The 15,966-nt window shown below is 39.8% G+C and overlaps 1 protein-coding gene across 1 annotated transcript; it reads left to right on the top strand.

Annotated features, from left to right (window-relative positions):
* The first annotated feature begins 3,785 nt into the window (after window positions 1–3,785).
* MSANTD4 (Myb/SANT DNA binding domain containing 4 with coiled-coils) lies at window positions 3,786–13,998 on the top strand. The gene is made up of 3 exons (XM_005149729.4): window positions 3,786–3,834; window positions 9,790–10,419; window positions 12,116–13,998. Exons 2-3 carry the CDS (start codon window positions 9,958–9,960, stop codon window positions 12,689–12,691), a joined length of 1,038 nt encoding a protein of 345 aa, XP_005149786.1. The 5' UTR covers window positions 3,786–3,834; window positions 9,790–9,957; the 3' UTR covers window positions 12,692–13,998.
* Window positions 13,999–15,966: the final 1,968 nt, after the last annotated feature.

Genomic DNA, 15,966 nt, shown 5'->3' with positions numbered 1-15,966 from the left:
AAAAACAAGGCTTTATGATAGAATTAAGGGCCTATGTTCAAAATTCTGTGATTAATTGCTAATGATGTGAGAAGTCTCAGCAAAGTCAACTACACTACTCAGAAGAATATGGATTATTTGCAATAAGCAACTGCTGTAAGTCTGGATCAGATAGATTTTTCAGTCTACACAGGTGTCATGCAGTTTCAAAAATGTCACAAAATTACTGCAAAGCAAGTTCTTCTACATCTTTTCTGAATTTTCAAAGCTCACATTATTTTATGAAAAGGTATCTTCCTCTAAAAATAGTCCAGGACTAGGTTAATGATTACCTGTGTTCTCACTGAAATATAGCTAGATGTTTAAAACATACAAATTGCATGCAAAGTTATAATCCACTATTTGCACTTAAACGATGTAACCAAAACATTTCTAATAGTATTCTATGTCACGGGACACATTATAAGCATGACCAGTATAATATACATGAAGATAATATATATTGTATGTGGTATTTTAATATCCAGTAAAGATTATATCGGATAATCTTAATTTTTAAAGAATGCTATGAAAATATTATGGCACTTTGGTAATGTTATCACACTGGTTTTGTTGTTACAATAAATATAAATTATTCAGGTGTTTATACTGATTACGTTTGCACAAACCTGATACTCTATTATTTATGTATTAATGTATTTATTTTCTAGATTCTAAACACATCTGTAGTAGTAAATCAGTTTACTGCAGTTAAGAATTCATTATATTCACAAAATGAAGTAGATTTACTGGGTCAGGTTTATTTCTGGTATTACTCCATGAAGAAAGCTGTATTATCTCCTCTGATTAGTAGTAGATAGTAGGTAAGATAAAGGCTATAGAATGTGCTGTCTGCAAGTTCATAATGTGGAGTCTAATTTTAGATGTTTCTGTCTGTAGGTGACCAACAGGAGGCAGCATACGATCTTTTTTTAATTAAAACAGGCTGAACCTGGGGATGTATTTGACTATAGCCGAACATTATGCTCAATTTGCATTTTTTTTCCCTTTTAACATCCAATAAAGCATAGAGATCAGTAACATGTTGCTGCTGCCAGGGCTCTGCTGATATGTGGGAAGTACAATGCTATATGTTTGCCGAGATGTTCATTCTTTTGTGAAATAAAAGCACTGAAGCAACTGATTCCTTCTCAGGTTTGATTTTTATTTCTTTTGTTGTCAGTTTCAAAATACAGTGAACCTACTATGCTTCCAGTGGGGTTAACTACTTAGTTTTTCTTTCTTTATACAACTGGAGAACATTTTGAATGCTAGATTATAACCAAGAATGCAGTTAGCATGCATGAACATTGCAGAGGGAGGTTTTTTCAGTTATCCCTGGACCCTGTATTTGTATATCCTTTGTATATGAATTTGCTGCTCCCATATTAAATTTTATTTAGTCTTCTGAAAAGTTGTAAGTTTACTATTATAAAGTATTTAAATTGGTTTATTTTTTTAATTGAATCCTCTAGTTCAGATTGATATACAGAGAGTTTTAGTAACAGTTTAAGGCTTGCAAATGATTGCATATTTATTTATGACTGAAATGGGCTTCCATACTACCTAGAAGTGGCTTTAAATAAAAGGAGATATAAGTTACTTTGTCTAAAATTTGTGTGCAAAGGGTGCAGAAATTGAATTAATACAAAGTAAGGGAGCCCTGTGTTGTCTTGTGTTCTTCCAGAACTTAAAATTCTGTGACCTTTAAACCTCTGTATAGATAAAACAGTTACAGAATCACAGAATCACAATTACAGTTGTACAGTTAACAGTACAGCAATAAAAATCAACCTTCCAACACTCCAAGGCTGAGCCCAGAACAGCCTCACAGCTAGCAAAAGCCATTTGGAGACAGGTACAAAACGTCCCAACAATGTTCACAGTGTTGAAATCTTATACTGAACAATGAAAGGATTTATGGACCAAATTGGAGAGCTGTGGCTATGTAACCCTGTGCATAATCAGAAGAAAATTGCATATGTATGTTACACAGATCCAAGGAATTCACCATGAACTTACAGATTTTGTATCTGAAGCACACCATATGGTGGGGCTTTTTTATCATTAAAAGCAAGGAAGCAGAGTCTGGATTTACTGAATAAAATACACATTAATTACATATAAATTTAAGACAGTTCACATAAATGAAAGGTCCAAAGATTTTTGTTGGAGGAAGCTGGTATATACCAAGATGCTTCACATCATACACTTCCTAGTTCAAATTATCCTAATGAATACCAATCATATTGTGTGTTTTTGTACATCACAATAAAGGAAGGATATTCAATGAGGCATAATTAGCACTAGTTATTTTTGCAGACTGAAAGAGGTTCAGAGTGTTGATGACTTTCACTCTCCATCATTTTTCTACCTACTTGCACCTGAACCTAGCTTGAACTAGGCTGCAAAACCTTTGTGGCATATGTGCATCTTATTTCTGAGCACTGTCACAATACTGGTAGTAAGGTAAATTGAAGCCTTGTTCATACATGCAACTTAGTAAGGAATGTGCCTGTATAATATATTGCCAGCAATGCGGCACAGTATTGCTACCCTACTTCACATTTTTCCTTTTAAAATTTTTATGATATTCAGTGCAGAAGAGGCAAGAGTGGTAACAAAACAGTCACTCCCTGTAAGTAATAAATTCATAGCTTTTCCACATTTAGCAGCTATAAATGTTTTCAGGAAGTTCACTACAAGAATTTTTGGCTCAAACTGGAAAATACTGTTTTAAAGCAGATTTGTGGTTTCATCATCACAATTGTGGTCACCAGAAGCTATATTAATCAACCTATCTGTCCAGTGAAAATGCTTCCATCTAAATAGTGATTTCAAAGGACTGCGCAAGTATTTAATAAATATGTAAAATAATACATACGTGGATTAGACACAATAGAGGTAGCAAGCTTCAGCGGGAAAAAGTATTCGAATTTAAATTATCTACCTGCAAGCACTGCCTTAAACCTGCACAAAGGTTACGTCACCAAGGCAATGAGATGCAATACGAGTACGTGCCAGACACTTCACGTATGTCTGAGACAAAAAGAGCCCATGAACAGAAGGCTCCACAAAACTGCTTGTCGTGCGTATTAATTACATTAACGACACGGTGGCCTACAAAGGCAGCACTTTCACGGAGATAACGATTTTTTTTTTAATTACAGCATCACCACAAACGTTATTTCACACTTTTAACCACAAGCCCCATCGTACACTCAAACCACGCAGTGTGGGAAGCAATGCAGTTCTGCTCGCTCCGGCGCGGCTGTGGAAAGGCCCACTGGCCAAACCCGGGCTTTCAGACACACCACAAAGGGAGCGCCGGCACGCGAAGCTCCCTGCTCCCTTACAGGCTTCCACAGACAAGGATAACCCTTCCCATCACCACCAGGCACCTGCCCCTCAAACACGGCAGGCGTGACAGAGACAGCAGAACCACCCCGTCTAACTCTGCCGTAACCCGGCGGCATCCCCGCCGCCGGAAGCTCATTGAGTGGAGAGGCGGCCCCTGATAGCCACCAGCCAATCACCTGCAGGCGTCAGGAGGACAAGCAGCCACTGTAGCCACTGCTGGCTAGGGGTGATGTGCGGAGCCGGCCCCGCTGGGAGAGGAATTGCTGCGCCCCGAACCTATGAGGGGGATTCCGGCCCGCTTGGTGAGGCGGGGCGACGAGGGGCGGGGCGGGGGACAAGGGGGTGGTGGACAACGCCAATAGGCGTGGGGAAAGGGCTGACAGGCACCTTGCTCGCCCAATGGGAGGGCGGTGGCTGCTAAAGGCTCGGCGACCCGCAGGGGAGAGTTGGGTGCAGGTGAGTAGTTTGTGCCGCTCCCCGGGGATCTGAATGGGGTCTGGGCTGTATTTGGGCTGAGGTGCTGGTTTCTTCTATGAAGCCGCTGCCCGCGGTTCAGGCAGTTCCCCGCCCCTTTGTAGGGAGAACGGTGTTCTCCGCCACCCTCGGGCCGTGAGGCGATTGCCCGCCTTTTTCTGCGGCCCCGCGGGGAGGTTTTCCTCCTCGTTCCGAGAGAGGCGGAGGCCGCCCGCGAGTCACTTGCCGGGGAAGACCTGGTCTGTAGGTCGGGGGTGGGGTGCGGTCCACCCGTCTGTCTGGGGCGGGCCAGGGTCAGGGTGTGCGGGGCACCTCCCGCCGAGCCCTCGCCGTTCTTTTGTTGCATTTGCTGGTCCGCAGAGGGGTTTCGTGCGCCTCCTGGCGGGACCCGCCTGGCTGGGCCGCCGGGGCTGTGCCCGCGCTCATCTCTCCTCACTTTAGGCTGATAAATCTGTGGATTTAGCAACCTGACTCCAGAGCGGCTTTCCATTGTCGGCACCTTCTCTTTGCTTCGTTAAATTACCCTTTAGGTGTTGATTGTTCCCTTTAGCGCTTGGCTCGTTATGTTCTCAAACCGCAAGGTTCTTGCAGAAAGGACTGTCCGTGGAGTGGCGTGCTCGGCAGCACCCAGATTCTCCTGTGCTAAAGCCTCCCAGTACAAAAGCAGAAGTTGTCCCAAGCCAAGTAGTCATCCATCATGAATCAAAGTTTTCCAGAAAGCCGTAAGCTTTACTATCATGCAAGGGTCATCCGAATCTCAGCTTTCATTTAAGGGAAATAGGTAACAGGTCCTCCTCTCATCAAACATGAGCTTCAAAAGGTTTGGTGGGCTTTTTTGAAGAGGTTTTTGGGCCTTTTAAAGAAAAAGGTAAACCATCAAAACATACTTCTAAAAAAAGTCATGATTTTTCTAGAGAATAATTCCAGTTTAATGCTAGCAACATTTAGTCTTGGTGAATACATGGATTTATTTGTTTACTTGCTTGGTTTGTGTTGGTTTTGTTAGTTTGTTTGTCCATCATGTGGTTGTACAAAAAGATACAGAGGCAGAATGTGGGTGACTGTGTCATTAAGTACATCAAAGCTGTTCAGTGTATATATGTGTTCTTTGTGTTTATTCAGTTCTGCAACACTTGTTTTGTTTCAATGCTGACAAATGGTTTGTGTTTCTTCAGTGGTGAGAACCTTTTTGGCCACAGAGTGCTTCTGGCCTGGCAGATAAGCTCATAGCTGCATGTTGCTGTCTTTCCTGGGAGACCCTTGAAAACTTTGTTATTACATGATCAAAATTGTTTCTGTTTTCCTTGCCAGCACTTTGTATCTCATGTAAGGGGCTGTTTGCATCCTGCTATTTCCCCTGGATTTCTTTCTCACTTGACCAGACTGTAACTTTTCCTTGTTGGGTGATTGATATCTTTGGTTGTGTACCAGAAGTAATGTTTGTTGTATAGTTGAGAAGGATTTTTTTTCTTGCAGATGTCTTCTCTTGCTTTCATAGTGGTGTAAGTGGCTTGATCTGACCAAAAGATTTTTTTTTTTGCATCTCTGCTCTTATTTCCACATACTTTTTCTGAGTGAACTTCCCATCTTCCCAATTGGTGTTCTTGGCATATATTTGCTGTGGAATCTTCTGCTAAGACACTAAATAGTACAGCAGTTGTGTTTTTGTGCTTATGATTTCAGAAAACCTGTAATGTCTGTCTGCTGTGGGTTTTGTTTTTTGTTTTTTGTTTTTTTTTTTTTTTCCAGCTGTATGCATTTCATGTTTTAGACTTCATATCAAAGCAAGACTTGAATATGCTGTCATGGTTTAACCTGCATCTGAGTACCATGCAGCTGCTTGCTTACTCCCCCTGGTAAGCTGGCGAGGAGAATTGGAAAAAGGTAAAATCAATGGTTGAAACCAGAATTGTTTAATAATAGAAAAGGGGGGGTGGGGATAATGGAAAGGGAGATAACAGAAAGAGGGAGATGAATAAAACAGGTGATGCACAATACAGTTGCTCACCAACCACTGACTGATACCCAGACTGACCTGAGCAGCGATCTGCCCTTCCAGGTGACTCCCCTCACTTTATATACTGGGCATGAAGTGCTGTGGTATGGTATACCCCTTCGGCCAGTTTGGGTCAGGTATCCTGTCTCTGCTTCCTCCTGGCTTCTTGTGCCCCTCCTCACTGGCAGAGCATGAGAGACTGAAAAGTTCTTGACTTGAGGTAAAAGCATTGCTGTGTTATCAGCATTATTCTCAAACTCAGGCCAAAATACAGCATTGTACCATCTACTAGAAAGAAAATTAACCCTATCCCAGCCAAGTTCAGAACATTGCTCTATGTTGTGTTTTTTAAATCACATCTTTAGAAATGGTAATAGTTTTTGTTGTTTTGGGGTTTAGGTTGTTTGGTTTTTGTTTTTTTTCCTGCGACTTAGCTAGAATGTGTACAAGTTCTCACTAATTAGTATTCCTGTCCACTTGTATACTTTGCACATATAAGGAGTAATATCCTGGAGACATCTAGCAATGTCAGAAAACAGAATACCACAAGCTTTAGTTAGATAATAATGCTTTTCAGCTAATATATTAGAAAGGCAAACAGTCCCACAGTGGAGTTGCTCTAACAGATGTCAATATACTGTTAAGACAATTCACAAACACCTGCTTGTGTTAATAAGAAAGGAATTGTCTTTAATGAAGCAATATGCCTTCAAAAATGAAAGAATTAGAAAAGGTGAGATGCCTTTACCAATTGGAAGTTAGTCATAAATTTTAAAATAGGAGAATTTTGCTGCCCTTTTACAGGGAAATTCAGGGGCTTGTATTAAACATGTTCTAGGGAAAAAAAAAGAAAAAGTCAAAGCTTCACATAACAAAGGAATTGGACTCCAGTAATTGCCAAGTTAGCATTATAATTCTTTAAAGGTTATGGGCATAAAATCCAAACCCATGATTAGGCACCTCACAAAGAGCGCCTGGGTAAATCAGACAGGTGATGCACAACACCTGCACAAGGAGCAGCAAGGCTGACCTGCAGGGTGACCTGACATTTATGTGGTTTAACTCTGAACCTTCTCTGGAGCCAAGGTGAAAGATTGGCGGGCTGGGTCTCCTGCATTCATGCAGAATTGTATTTAGAAAATAGTGCTCTCAAAAGTTTTATTTGAAAACACTTTGTTTTGTGTTTGTGCCCACTTTATCCTGCTGTGTTAGCACTGTGAAATTCAGGGTGGGCCAGGCCAAATAGGGATACCATATGAGTCTCTAAAATGCTGTAGTTCCCTGTTACTGGGAAATGACCAGAGCCTTATTAATCCCAGCAGGGGCTAGGTAAAGGATTTAGCCAGTGTATATCTTGAGCTGAAAATGGCTGTGATTCAGAAGTCTGACATTTAGGTACCTTAAGAAACAATTAAGTATCTACTAGTACTTTCTAGAGTTTGATATATCCAACTATCAAGTACTTTGAAAAGTTTTACTCTTTTTTCAATAATAACAAAGTACTTGAATATTCACTCAAGTACATGGCTTAAAATCAAATATGAAATGCTACTGATTTCAGTAAAAATCAGTGTGACCTTATAAACAGTTCAGTGTCTTGGTAGTAACAAGTCAAAAATACTGTAATTTTTCTGAAACTTATGTGCAAGAACCCTAATTCTTCTACCTGGAAGACAAACTCAGAGTGAATACCTCTGACTCTTTCACACACACTCCCCACCCTGAAAACAGGGAGGTGCAAATGTGTGTGCTTCTAAAGTCACAGTAAAGATCAGTCATTGATCTGGTTAATACTTGGTCATTCCCCAGTAACCATGAATCTCGGCTTAAATCTCTGCATTTGTCAGTCCAGAATAATTGCCTTATTAACAGTGAAGCTTCTGAAAGGGCTCTTTATTCATTCTGTGTGCAGGTAACTTCTCCAAAGAATTAACCTGCTTGGTGACTTCAAGTTTGGGTGGTTTTGGGTTTTTTTTTTTTTTTTTTTTTTGGTTGGTTGGTTGGTTTTTTTTTGTTCAAAGTAATTGATACACAGATCAAGAAATTCGGTTGATGCAATAGTAGAAAAGCGCTAATGCTGTATTTGCATTTGAAAAGAACAGCAAGTACCAAATAAATTGATTTACTGCCAGGCGGGTAAATATGATGCTGCTTCCTTGAAAGACCAAGTGTCTTTTTTTTTGTGGTAAACTTATCATAATTGAGGTTAAGAGAAACACATAAAGATTAGATTAAAGGTCTCACAAAAATTTGGTGTCAATTCCAGCAACTACAGTGCTGTGTTCTGGCATAAATCTGACTTATTAAATGGCAGCTGTTTTTCTCAGTTCTGGTCATACCCCAAAGGTCTACACTACAACAGTAGGTTATATTATTATTTTTTAAAAAATAATTCCTTTTTCTCAAGTCTAATTGGCATTTTATTTTCAAAGGAGCAGCAAGTTTCATCCATCTTAAACAGCAACATCCAGCTTCCAACTTGTGTTGAGGAGTCAGAAGTGCATGCGAGCGTGTAGAGCGGCCCATGCTGTTGCAAGCTCATGCAACACTTTATGCAGTTGACATCCTGGGACTAGTTTTGCAAATTTGCAAGCTGGTCGCCATCAGAAGTAAATGTCTTCACAGTGAGGGCAGTATTTTAACAAAGAAAAGTAGTGAAACCGTTTCTTGAGCACAACTTTTAAAAAATACTTAATGCCAACACGCTTATGTGTTATGTGTGAAAGAATGTTGCATGATATGGGAAACTTTGCAAGCAAGATGCTTATTTACAGTCAGTAGCGCGTAAGAGATCAAGAATTATGTCTGAACTATTATGTGCATTATCCCCCAAATGAAGAGTTTTTATGTAATTTGCTGATGTGTGTGTTTTAACCAAGTTTAGGAGAATATCAGGAGAAAAAAATATTTAGTAATTTAAGAATCCTGTATAGCTGGGGAGGAGTTAAGGATTAAGTCCATTAGTTGGTAGCAGTTGAGTATGTAATATTCAAGTAATTTGCTTCAGGTGGATAAAAAGTCTATACTAGATTAATAGCAAACAAATATAACAGCTTGAAACTTTAAGTACTGTATAGTGAATGGTTGGCCTACTTTTTTTAAAGCCTTTTAAACCTACATAAAGTGGCAGGTAATGTGGTAGAAAAGAAAGTGCAAAATAAATGCTAAATTGGATCATTATGGGGTTTAGCTTTCACTTCAGCATCAGGCATAGTGCTAGCTATTGCTGGAAGTAGAAGACTGGAAGAACTTTCAACTTGCCATCACATCTGATGTGAGGTGTTTCGCAGTGTGAGAAGAGTAGAGGAGGTCTTTACCATGAACGTCGAGTAACTTAAATCTGTTTCTCTAATGGATGACATTTGTTTGAACTAGTAGTTATTTTCTGACACTTAGCAGAATTGCTCCAGTTCTTTTTTTTTTGTGTGTGATTAAGAAGATTTAGAAAAGTCTTCAGAGCAACTCTTCATATTAATCTAATTTTTTTTTTCATAGAAATGGTGTTTTAAAATATATCTTGGAAATTTCAGTCCTCATAACATTTCATGTTTCTGAAATAATAATACAACAGTTTCAGCTTATTTTGGAAATAATTTAGCATTCAAACTGCAATGTGTGTGTCAAATTTCAGCATTAAGCAAATTCTGACTGGCAAAACTGTTAAGAGTTGAAGGAAAATAACTGTATTTTTGTAATGAAAATATCAGCTCAACCTTAAGGGTTTGGTACATGGATATATTAATGGATTTATAATTCATCAGAGATTACAGAAGGTATCTATAACTACTTTATATCCACAATTTAACAAAGTGGTTTGCTTCTGTTGAACGATCCATTTGAAATATGCATGCTTTAAATGGGGACTTAGGGGTCAAGTTCATTAAATGAAGATATACAATGTATACTTTGGAGATTTATATTGTTTGCTCTTTTTCTCTTAGGAAGCCTGACAACTAGGAAAGTACTACAAAGTGAAGAGAAAATTCACTTCACAAGAACTGAGCTCTGCTTTCATTGGCTTTTAGATTTTATTTATATTGATAACTGATTAGTGTCAGATCACCTCTGTAGTCTACTGTGGTGAAATTATTAGGTTAAAGCTGGAAAAAATGAAACAATTAAAAAGAAAAAGGAAAAGCAATTTTAGTGTTCAGGAAACTCAAACACTCCTTAAGGAAATAAGGAAAAGGAGAGAAGTACTCTTTTCAAAGCAACTTAATACAACAATTAATGAGTTGAAACGAAAAGCTTGGGAGGATATAGCAGAGTGTGTAAATGCTGTAGGTGAAGGAGAGCAAAGAACAGGGACAGAAGTGAAAAGGAGATACCTTGACTGGAGAGCACTCATGAAGAGAAAACGTCTGAATGCAAACATCAAAGTAGTAGGTGCGGGGTTTCACCTTCCTTCATCCAATTTAGATGACTCTCTCAATGAAGACATGGATGAGAAAATGGGATTTGCAATTGAATCTAGTTTTGAATGGCAAAATATCACTGACTTCAGAGAAGCTGGTGGATCTTTAACAGAAATCAAAGTAGAAGAGGAAGAGGAGGATCCGCAGAATTTCGAAGTGAGTGACTGACATACATTAGCTCTATGCAATATGGCCTTCATTTCATTTCAGCAGAAGGCTTTTTGCTGTGTTTCTTCATAGCATCTGTTCCTGTTTTTTCTGAATGTGTGAATTAAAGAAACTGTAGAAACAAATATGTTTCAGAGAGATGGTATTCAAATCTAGCAACTTGCAATTGTGTGTAAGCTCTTAGATATTATTAAATTGATATACCTCAACTTTGAATATGTGTTTGCACATATATTTTCCATTTGTATGTGCCATAGATAAGAATTACTTAAGTCAATAGAATGAAAATATGTTGTTGAAGGAAACTGGTTATTTTAATACTTAGGCTGTCTGAATGGGTGAACAGAGAAGAGAAATGCACCTCTTTAACAAATAAAAGTATATGATATTTGCAGGTACCGAAAGAAATAGAATACAGAAAGAAATAGGATACTGTTTGCATTTTTTAAAGTGAACCCACAGGAGATTAAAACATTACTTGAATATGTCAGTCATCCATTCCTCCCTGACAGATTTTAGTGTGAACTTGACAACCAGCTGTGGATAATGTAGACAAGTTCTTACTTCCAGTAGTATCATGATCCTCAGATAGGCAACCAGCTAGAGTGAAGTCAAATGTTTGGGTAGTTTTGTTTTACCTGTACAAATATATGGGTCTCACTTGGAAAAGTGGTGCTCAAAGAGTTTGGGTTTTTTTGTTGGGAAAATGGGGGTTAGGGGGTGGCAGGGACATGACATGGACACGACATGACAAGAAGTTGAAAATAGCAGCTGCTGTCAGCTCAGTTGAGATGTGTGCTGGGAAGAAACTAGCGTAAGTTGTTAAATGCTAGTGAGACTACTGACTGACAACTGCTGAAAAACAGTGTCTGTTGTAATGCTAGAGGACTGGCAGCACCTTTCATTGTCTTAAGATTTTCTGAACTATCTTCATCAGTTTACTTTTTTTTGCGACATCTTCCATGGGAGACGGTAATTCCTTGTGTACTATGAATTTGTAGTACATAAGGGCTATAATTCTGCACAAGTTGTTGCAGTCTGCCAAGAGCAGTGGTCCTTACCACTCAGTCACCTGCATCATAAATAGCTTTACAGTAAATGTGATAATACAAAATTGTTTAAACATATTCTGTTTATTGACCCACATAATACAGTTGGGAGGGTTAGGAGCCTGTAAAAAATGTCCATGTTGAATGTTTTTTACAATTGGAATCCTCAAATTAATGAAGGCTTGGTTAGCTTACATAGCACATAGCTTATGGATCCAGCTGCTCTTATAAATAATTAGTCACAACAAATTTCTAGTGGCTTACATAAATGCTATTCAGCTATATGAAAAGTAAGAACAACCTACACATTTTTAGATCCATATTTTTATCAGTGGTTCTGAATGCTCTGTAGTGTCTGTTGTGCAGTATTTTCTGTCTGTTCTAGCATGTCCACTAATAAACTGATATACTGTTTTTCATTACCAGATACTAACTTGTACAGTGTTTCTCTACCTTTGTAAGGATAGAAAACTCTTACTTGATCTAACATGGTTATCTCACAGCATGTGAGTTAAACAGTTCTGAGTAGCTTTTAAGATGGAAAAAAACAGTATGTTCTTTTCAGTTGTTTGTAAAAAAATTATTCTGGCATGAACACTGTAATATAATCTTCTCCATTGCATTCCTCTCTGCAGTTTCCTATTGAGGAAGAAGAAGAAATTTTGTCATCAGTTTTGCCAGATTCGAAAAAGGAAAATGACCTACCAGAATTCCCTCAGATTGAAGAGTTTGGAAGTCTAAACTCTGTTCAAGCTAGGCTAGCCTATGAAGATTCTCACTTGCTTATAAATCTGGAGAAGCAGAAGGTGGAGCTGGAGAAGCAGCGACTAGATATTGAGGCTGAAAGGTTGCAAGTTGAGAAGGAGCGCCTGCAAATAGAAAAAGAACGGTTGCGGCATGTTGATGTGGAGCGTGAGAGACTGCAGATTGAGAAGGAGAGGCTTCAGATTGAATGGGAGAAACTGAGGCTAGAGAGGCTGCATGCTGAAAAACCTGCCCTGGAAAATGACCTCACCCAAACTGAAAAACCCATCATGCAGCCGCTGGATCTAGAAACTGAGAAATTAAAACTTGAAAAAGAACGTTTGCAGTTAGAGAAAGAGAGGCTGCAGTTCCTAAAGTTTGAGTCAGAGAAGCTGCAGATTGAGAAGGAACGTTTGCAAGTGGAGAAGGAGCGCCTTCGAATTCAGAGAGAGGGTCACTTGCAGTGAACTTCTCAATGGAAGTGTCAACGTTATTGTTTTGATGTTTGTAAAATAGAGGTAGTTTTTTTCTTAATGCTGAGATTGTCCTAGAGGTGAAACATTCTTCTGTTAGGAGTTTAATGTTGATGTAAAAATGAAAAAGAAAGGAAAAGAAAAAAAAAACAAGGAAGAAAGAGTGGTGCTCAATATGTCTGTGTGCCTACATAAATAAGCTTATATGTGAAGTTGCTTTTCAGTGTATCAGAAATAAGTGTTATATTCTCTCGATATTGTGTTGTGTTCGTTTGGCATCCTCCATTCTCTCTTAGATGTGTTGAGAAGAAGCAAGGCTGAACATTGTACTTTTTTCACTGTGCTAACTGTAAGAAAGTATAAGAACAAATCAACATATGTTGTGAAGACATGGTGCTAATGATACCCCACACAGTAAGAGCAAGTTAGACGCAACAGAGTTGTGATGCAATTGATTCATTAAACTTAATTTCCCCATTTTGGTTCTTTCCACCCTCACAATTGGAAAAAAAGTTCAAGAATTATGTAAAAGTACAAGATAAATTCACTGCAGTTTTGTTTACTGTTCCATGGCTTGAACTGAATGGGAGTGCAGAAAACAGTATTCTTCCTTTTGCATGAATTACTCATACTAGATAAAGTTACATATCAACCATACCTAGTGTAAGCTGGACTGTTGGTTGTACCAGGCTGGAACACAGTACCTGGCTAGGTATAGCATAGGAACTCACTGACTTATGAGGCATTCTATCTGACGTCTGTGATGGCCCCCCAGAGTAAATTGCTAAATCTGCTTTGTTCCTTGAAAGACAGTATGCAGTGATGGGAGTCTTGGGAGTGGAGAGACAGAACATTCTTGTTAGTTCTGCCTGGCCAGCACTGAGATCATGTCTGTGAGGCATCCAGAAGAAGCTTCTGTGGCTGACTTTAATTAGACAGATAGAAGTGGTCAGTGCTGAAGGCTGTCAGTATTTTTTTTTGTTTTTCATAAGCAATATAGTAATTTCATAATTAAAAATAATGAAGCTTTCTGTTATTTCATACATGTTTAAATCCCAGCTGAGCCAGACTTCATGTTTCTTAATTTCTGTGAGGTGCTATGTTTTGTTGTCTCAATTTGAAATTTAGGACTATGAGAATACTAAATCTGAATATATGTTGGGTGACTTACGTGCATTCTTGTGCAAGTAAATATATTTATACCACTACAGGATTACTTTTATTCTGCAAAGAAAATGTTATTTTTTTATTACTGAAACAAGTGTGCTTCTACAGTGCAAATAAATTTGACTGCTACAATCCAAAATTGTTCTTGATATTGTTTGTTTACAAAGGAACTGGGCGGCTTATGAAGGCAAACCTGGAAACTATGCGGCGGCACCCTGAACTTGCTTATGCCTGTGTTCCCAGTGTGATAAATGGAGAGATGAAGCTCTTCAGAGTAGGGCTGAAACAAACCAGTACTTATTTGAGAAAAGTGACAGGAAGAAGACACAAACCAGCTGGACACAAGTAGCCCAAGGGAAAGGATGTCAGAGATTCTTTTGAATGTGGATGGGTTGACCTTGGCTAGACACCAGGTGGCCACCAGAGCCACTCTGCCACTGCCCTCCTCAGTTGAACACGGGAGAGAAAATACAACCAAAGGCTTATGGGTCAAAGTGAGGACAGTGAAGATCACTCAGCAGTTACCGTCACCGGACAAACAGACTCAACTTGCGGATACTGTTTCATTGCCAATCAAAATTGGAGTAGGATGATAAGAAATAAAACCAAATCTTAAAAGACCTTCCCCTCACCTCTCCCATCTTCCTGGGCTCAACTTCACTCACATTTTCTCTACCCCTCCACTGAGTGGTGCAGGGGATAGGGAATGGGAGTTGTGGTCTGTTCATCACACCTTGTCTCTGTGCCCTTCTCAGGGGAGGACTCCTCTCACTCTTCCTCTGTTCCAGTGTGGGGTCCCTCCCATTGGAGACAGTTGTCCATGAACTGCAGCAGGAGTCCTTCCCACAGGCTGCAGTTATTCATGAACTGCTCCAACTTGGGTCCCTTCCATGGGGTGCAGCCCTTCAGGAACAGGCTGCTCCCTTGTGGGTCTCCTATGGGGTCCCAAGTGCTGCAGTGAATCTGCTCCACGTGGGCTCCTCTTTCCATGGACCACAGCTTCTGCCAGGAGTCTGCTCCAGCGCCAGCTTCCCACAGGGTCACAGCCTCCTTTGGGCTTCCCCCTGCTCCAGTGTGGGGTCCTCCATTGGCTGCAGGTGGAATCTGCTCCACCATGCACCTCCCATGTGCTGCAGGGTCACAGCCTGCCTCACCATGGGCTGCAGGGGAATCTCTGCTCTGGTGCCTGGAGCACCTCCTGCCTCCTGCACTGACCTGGGTGTCTGCAGGTGTTGCTTTCACATACTCTATTCTGTCTTCTCTGGCTGCAGTTGCTGTTGCACAGCTTTTCCCACCACCCTGCCTCCCCCCCTGCTTCTTGCTTAAGTTATCCCAGAGGCACTATCACTATCACCAGTTGGCTCAGCCTTGGTCAGTGGTGGGTCCATCTTGGAACTGGCTGGCATTGGCTCTATTGGACATGAGGGAAGCTTCTAGCAGCTTCTCACAGAAGCCACCACCAAAACCCAATAGACAATGACAAATTTTCAGCTCCCTAATACATATCAGAAATAATTTAAAATAGCCTTCTGTGATTTAGAGAAATTCTATTTCCCTTTTAAAACATGAAAGAGGCAAAATTCAGGCAGTTTATCAGGATTGCTTAGTGTATACAGCATTTGCTCATTGAGGGATAACTTGGATTTCGTAATCACTGTATGCTGAGGTGACCAACTATATAGATAGCTGTTCTGACTGCCAAATAGGGTAAATAGCAACAAGGGGCAACATAGCCAGCTTTGCAAGAGGTAGTAACCAGAAAGACCAAGGCAGGACAAAGAACCTTCCTACGGTCTTGTCTGTAAGAGCTTGGCCAGGAAGGAGCAAGTGTGGAGTCTGGCTCCTGTTTTGACAGGTAGTCACACTGCTTCTTGATACCAGCATCTCTGTTTTCTTATTTTACTCCAGTTAAATGACTTAACCATTAGGCTAATGGTTTGTATTTTACATTATTATATATATTGGGAATTATGCCCCAAGTGCATAAATGTTTTGGGGAAAATAAATAGATAAATCTGAACCATTTCTGAATTCTGATTTGTTTCAGAAATTTGAACACATCTCTAAATGTGAATAGAGCAGTATGTAAGCAATTATTTCTT

Source organism: Melopsittacus undulatus, chromosome 2 (assembly GCF_012275295.1).
Source record: "Melopsittacus undulatus isolate bMelUnd1 chromosome 2, bMelUnd1.mat.Z, whole genome shotgun sequence".
Taxonomy (NCBI): Eukaryota; Metazoa; Chordata; class Aves; order Psittaciformes; family Psittaculidae; genus Melopsittacus; species Melopsittacus undulatus.
The sequence above is the reverse complement of the archived record's forward strand: the minus strand, read 5'-3'. Positions and strand labels throughout refer to the sequence as shown.

Excerpts from the sequence above, each read along its gene's own strand:
- MSANTD4 (XM_005149729.4), top strand. The coding sequence starts at position 9,958 with ATGAAACAATTAAAAAGAAAAAGGAAAAGCAATTTTAGTGTTCAGGAA. Across the intron at positions 10,420-12,115 it reads AGGATCCGCAGAATTTCGAA|TTTCCTATTGAGGAAGAAGA; the intron begins GTGAGTGACTGA and ends TCCTCTCTGCAG.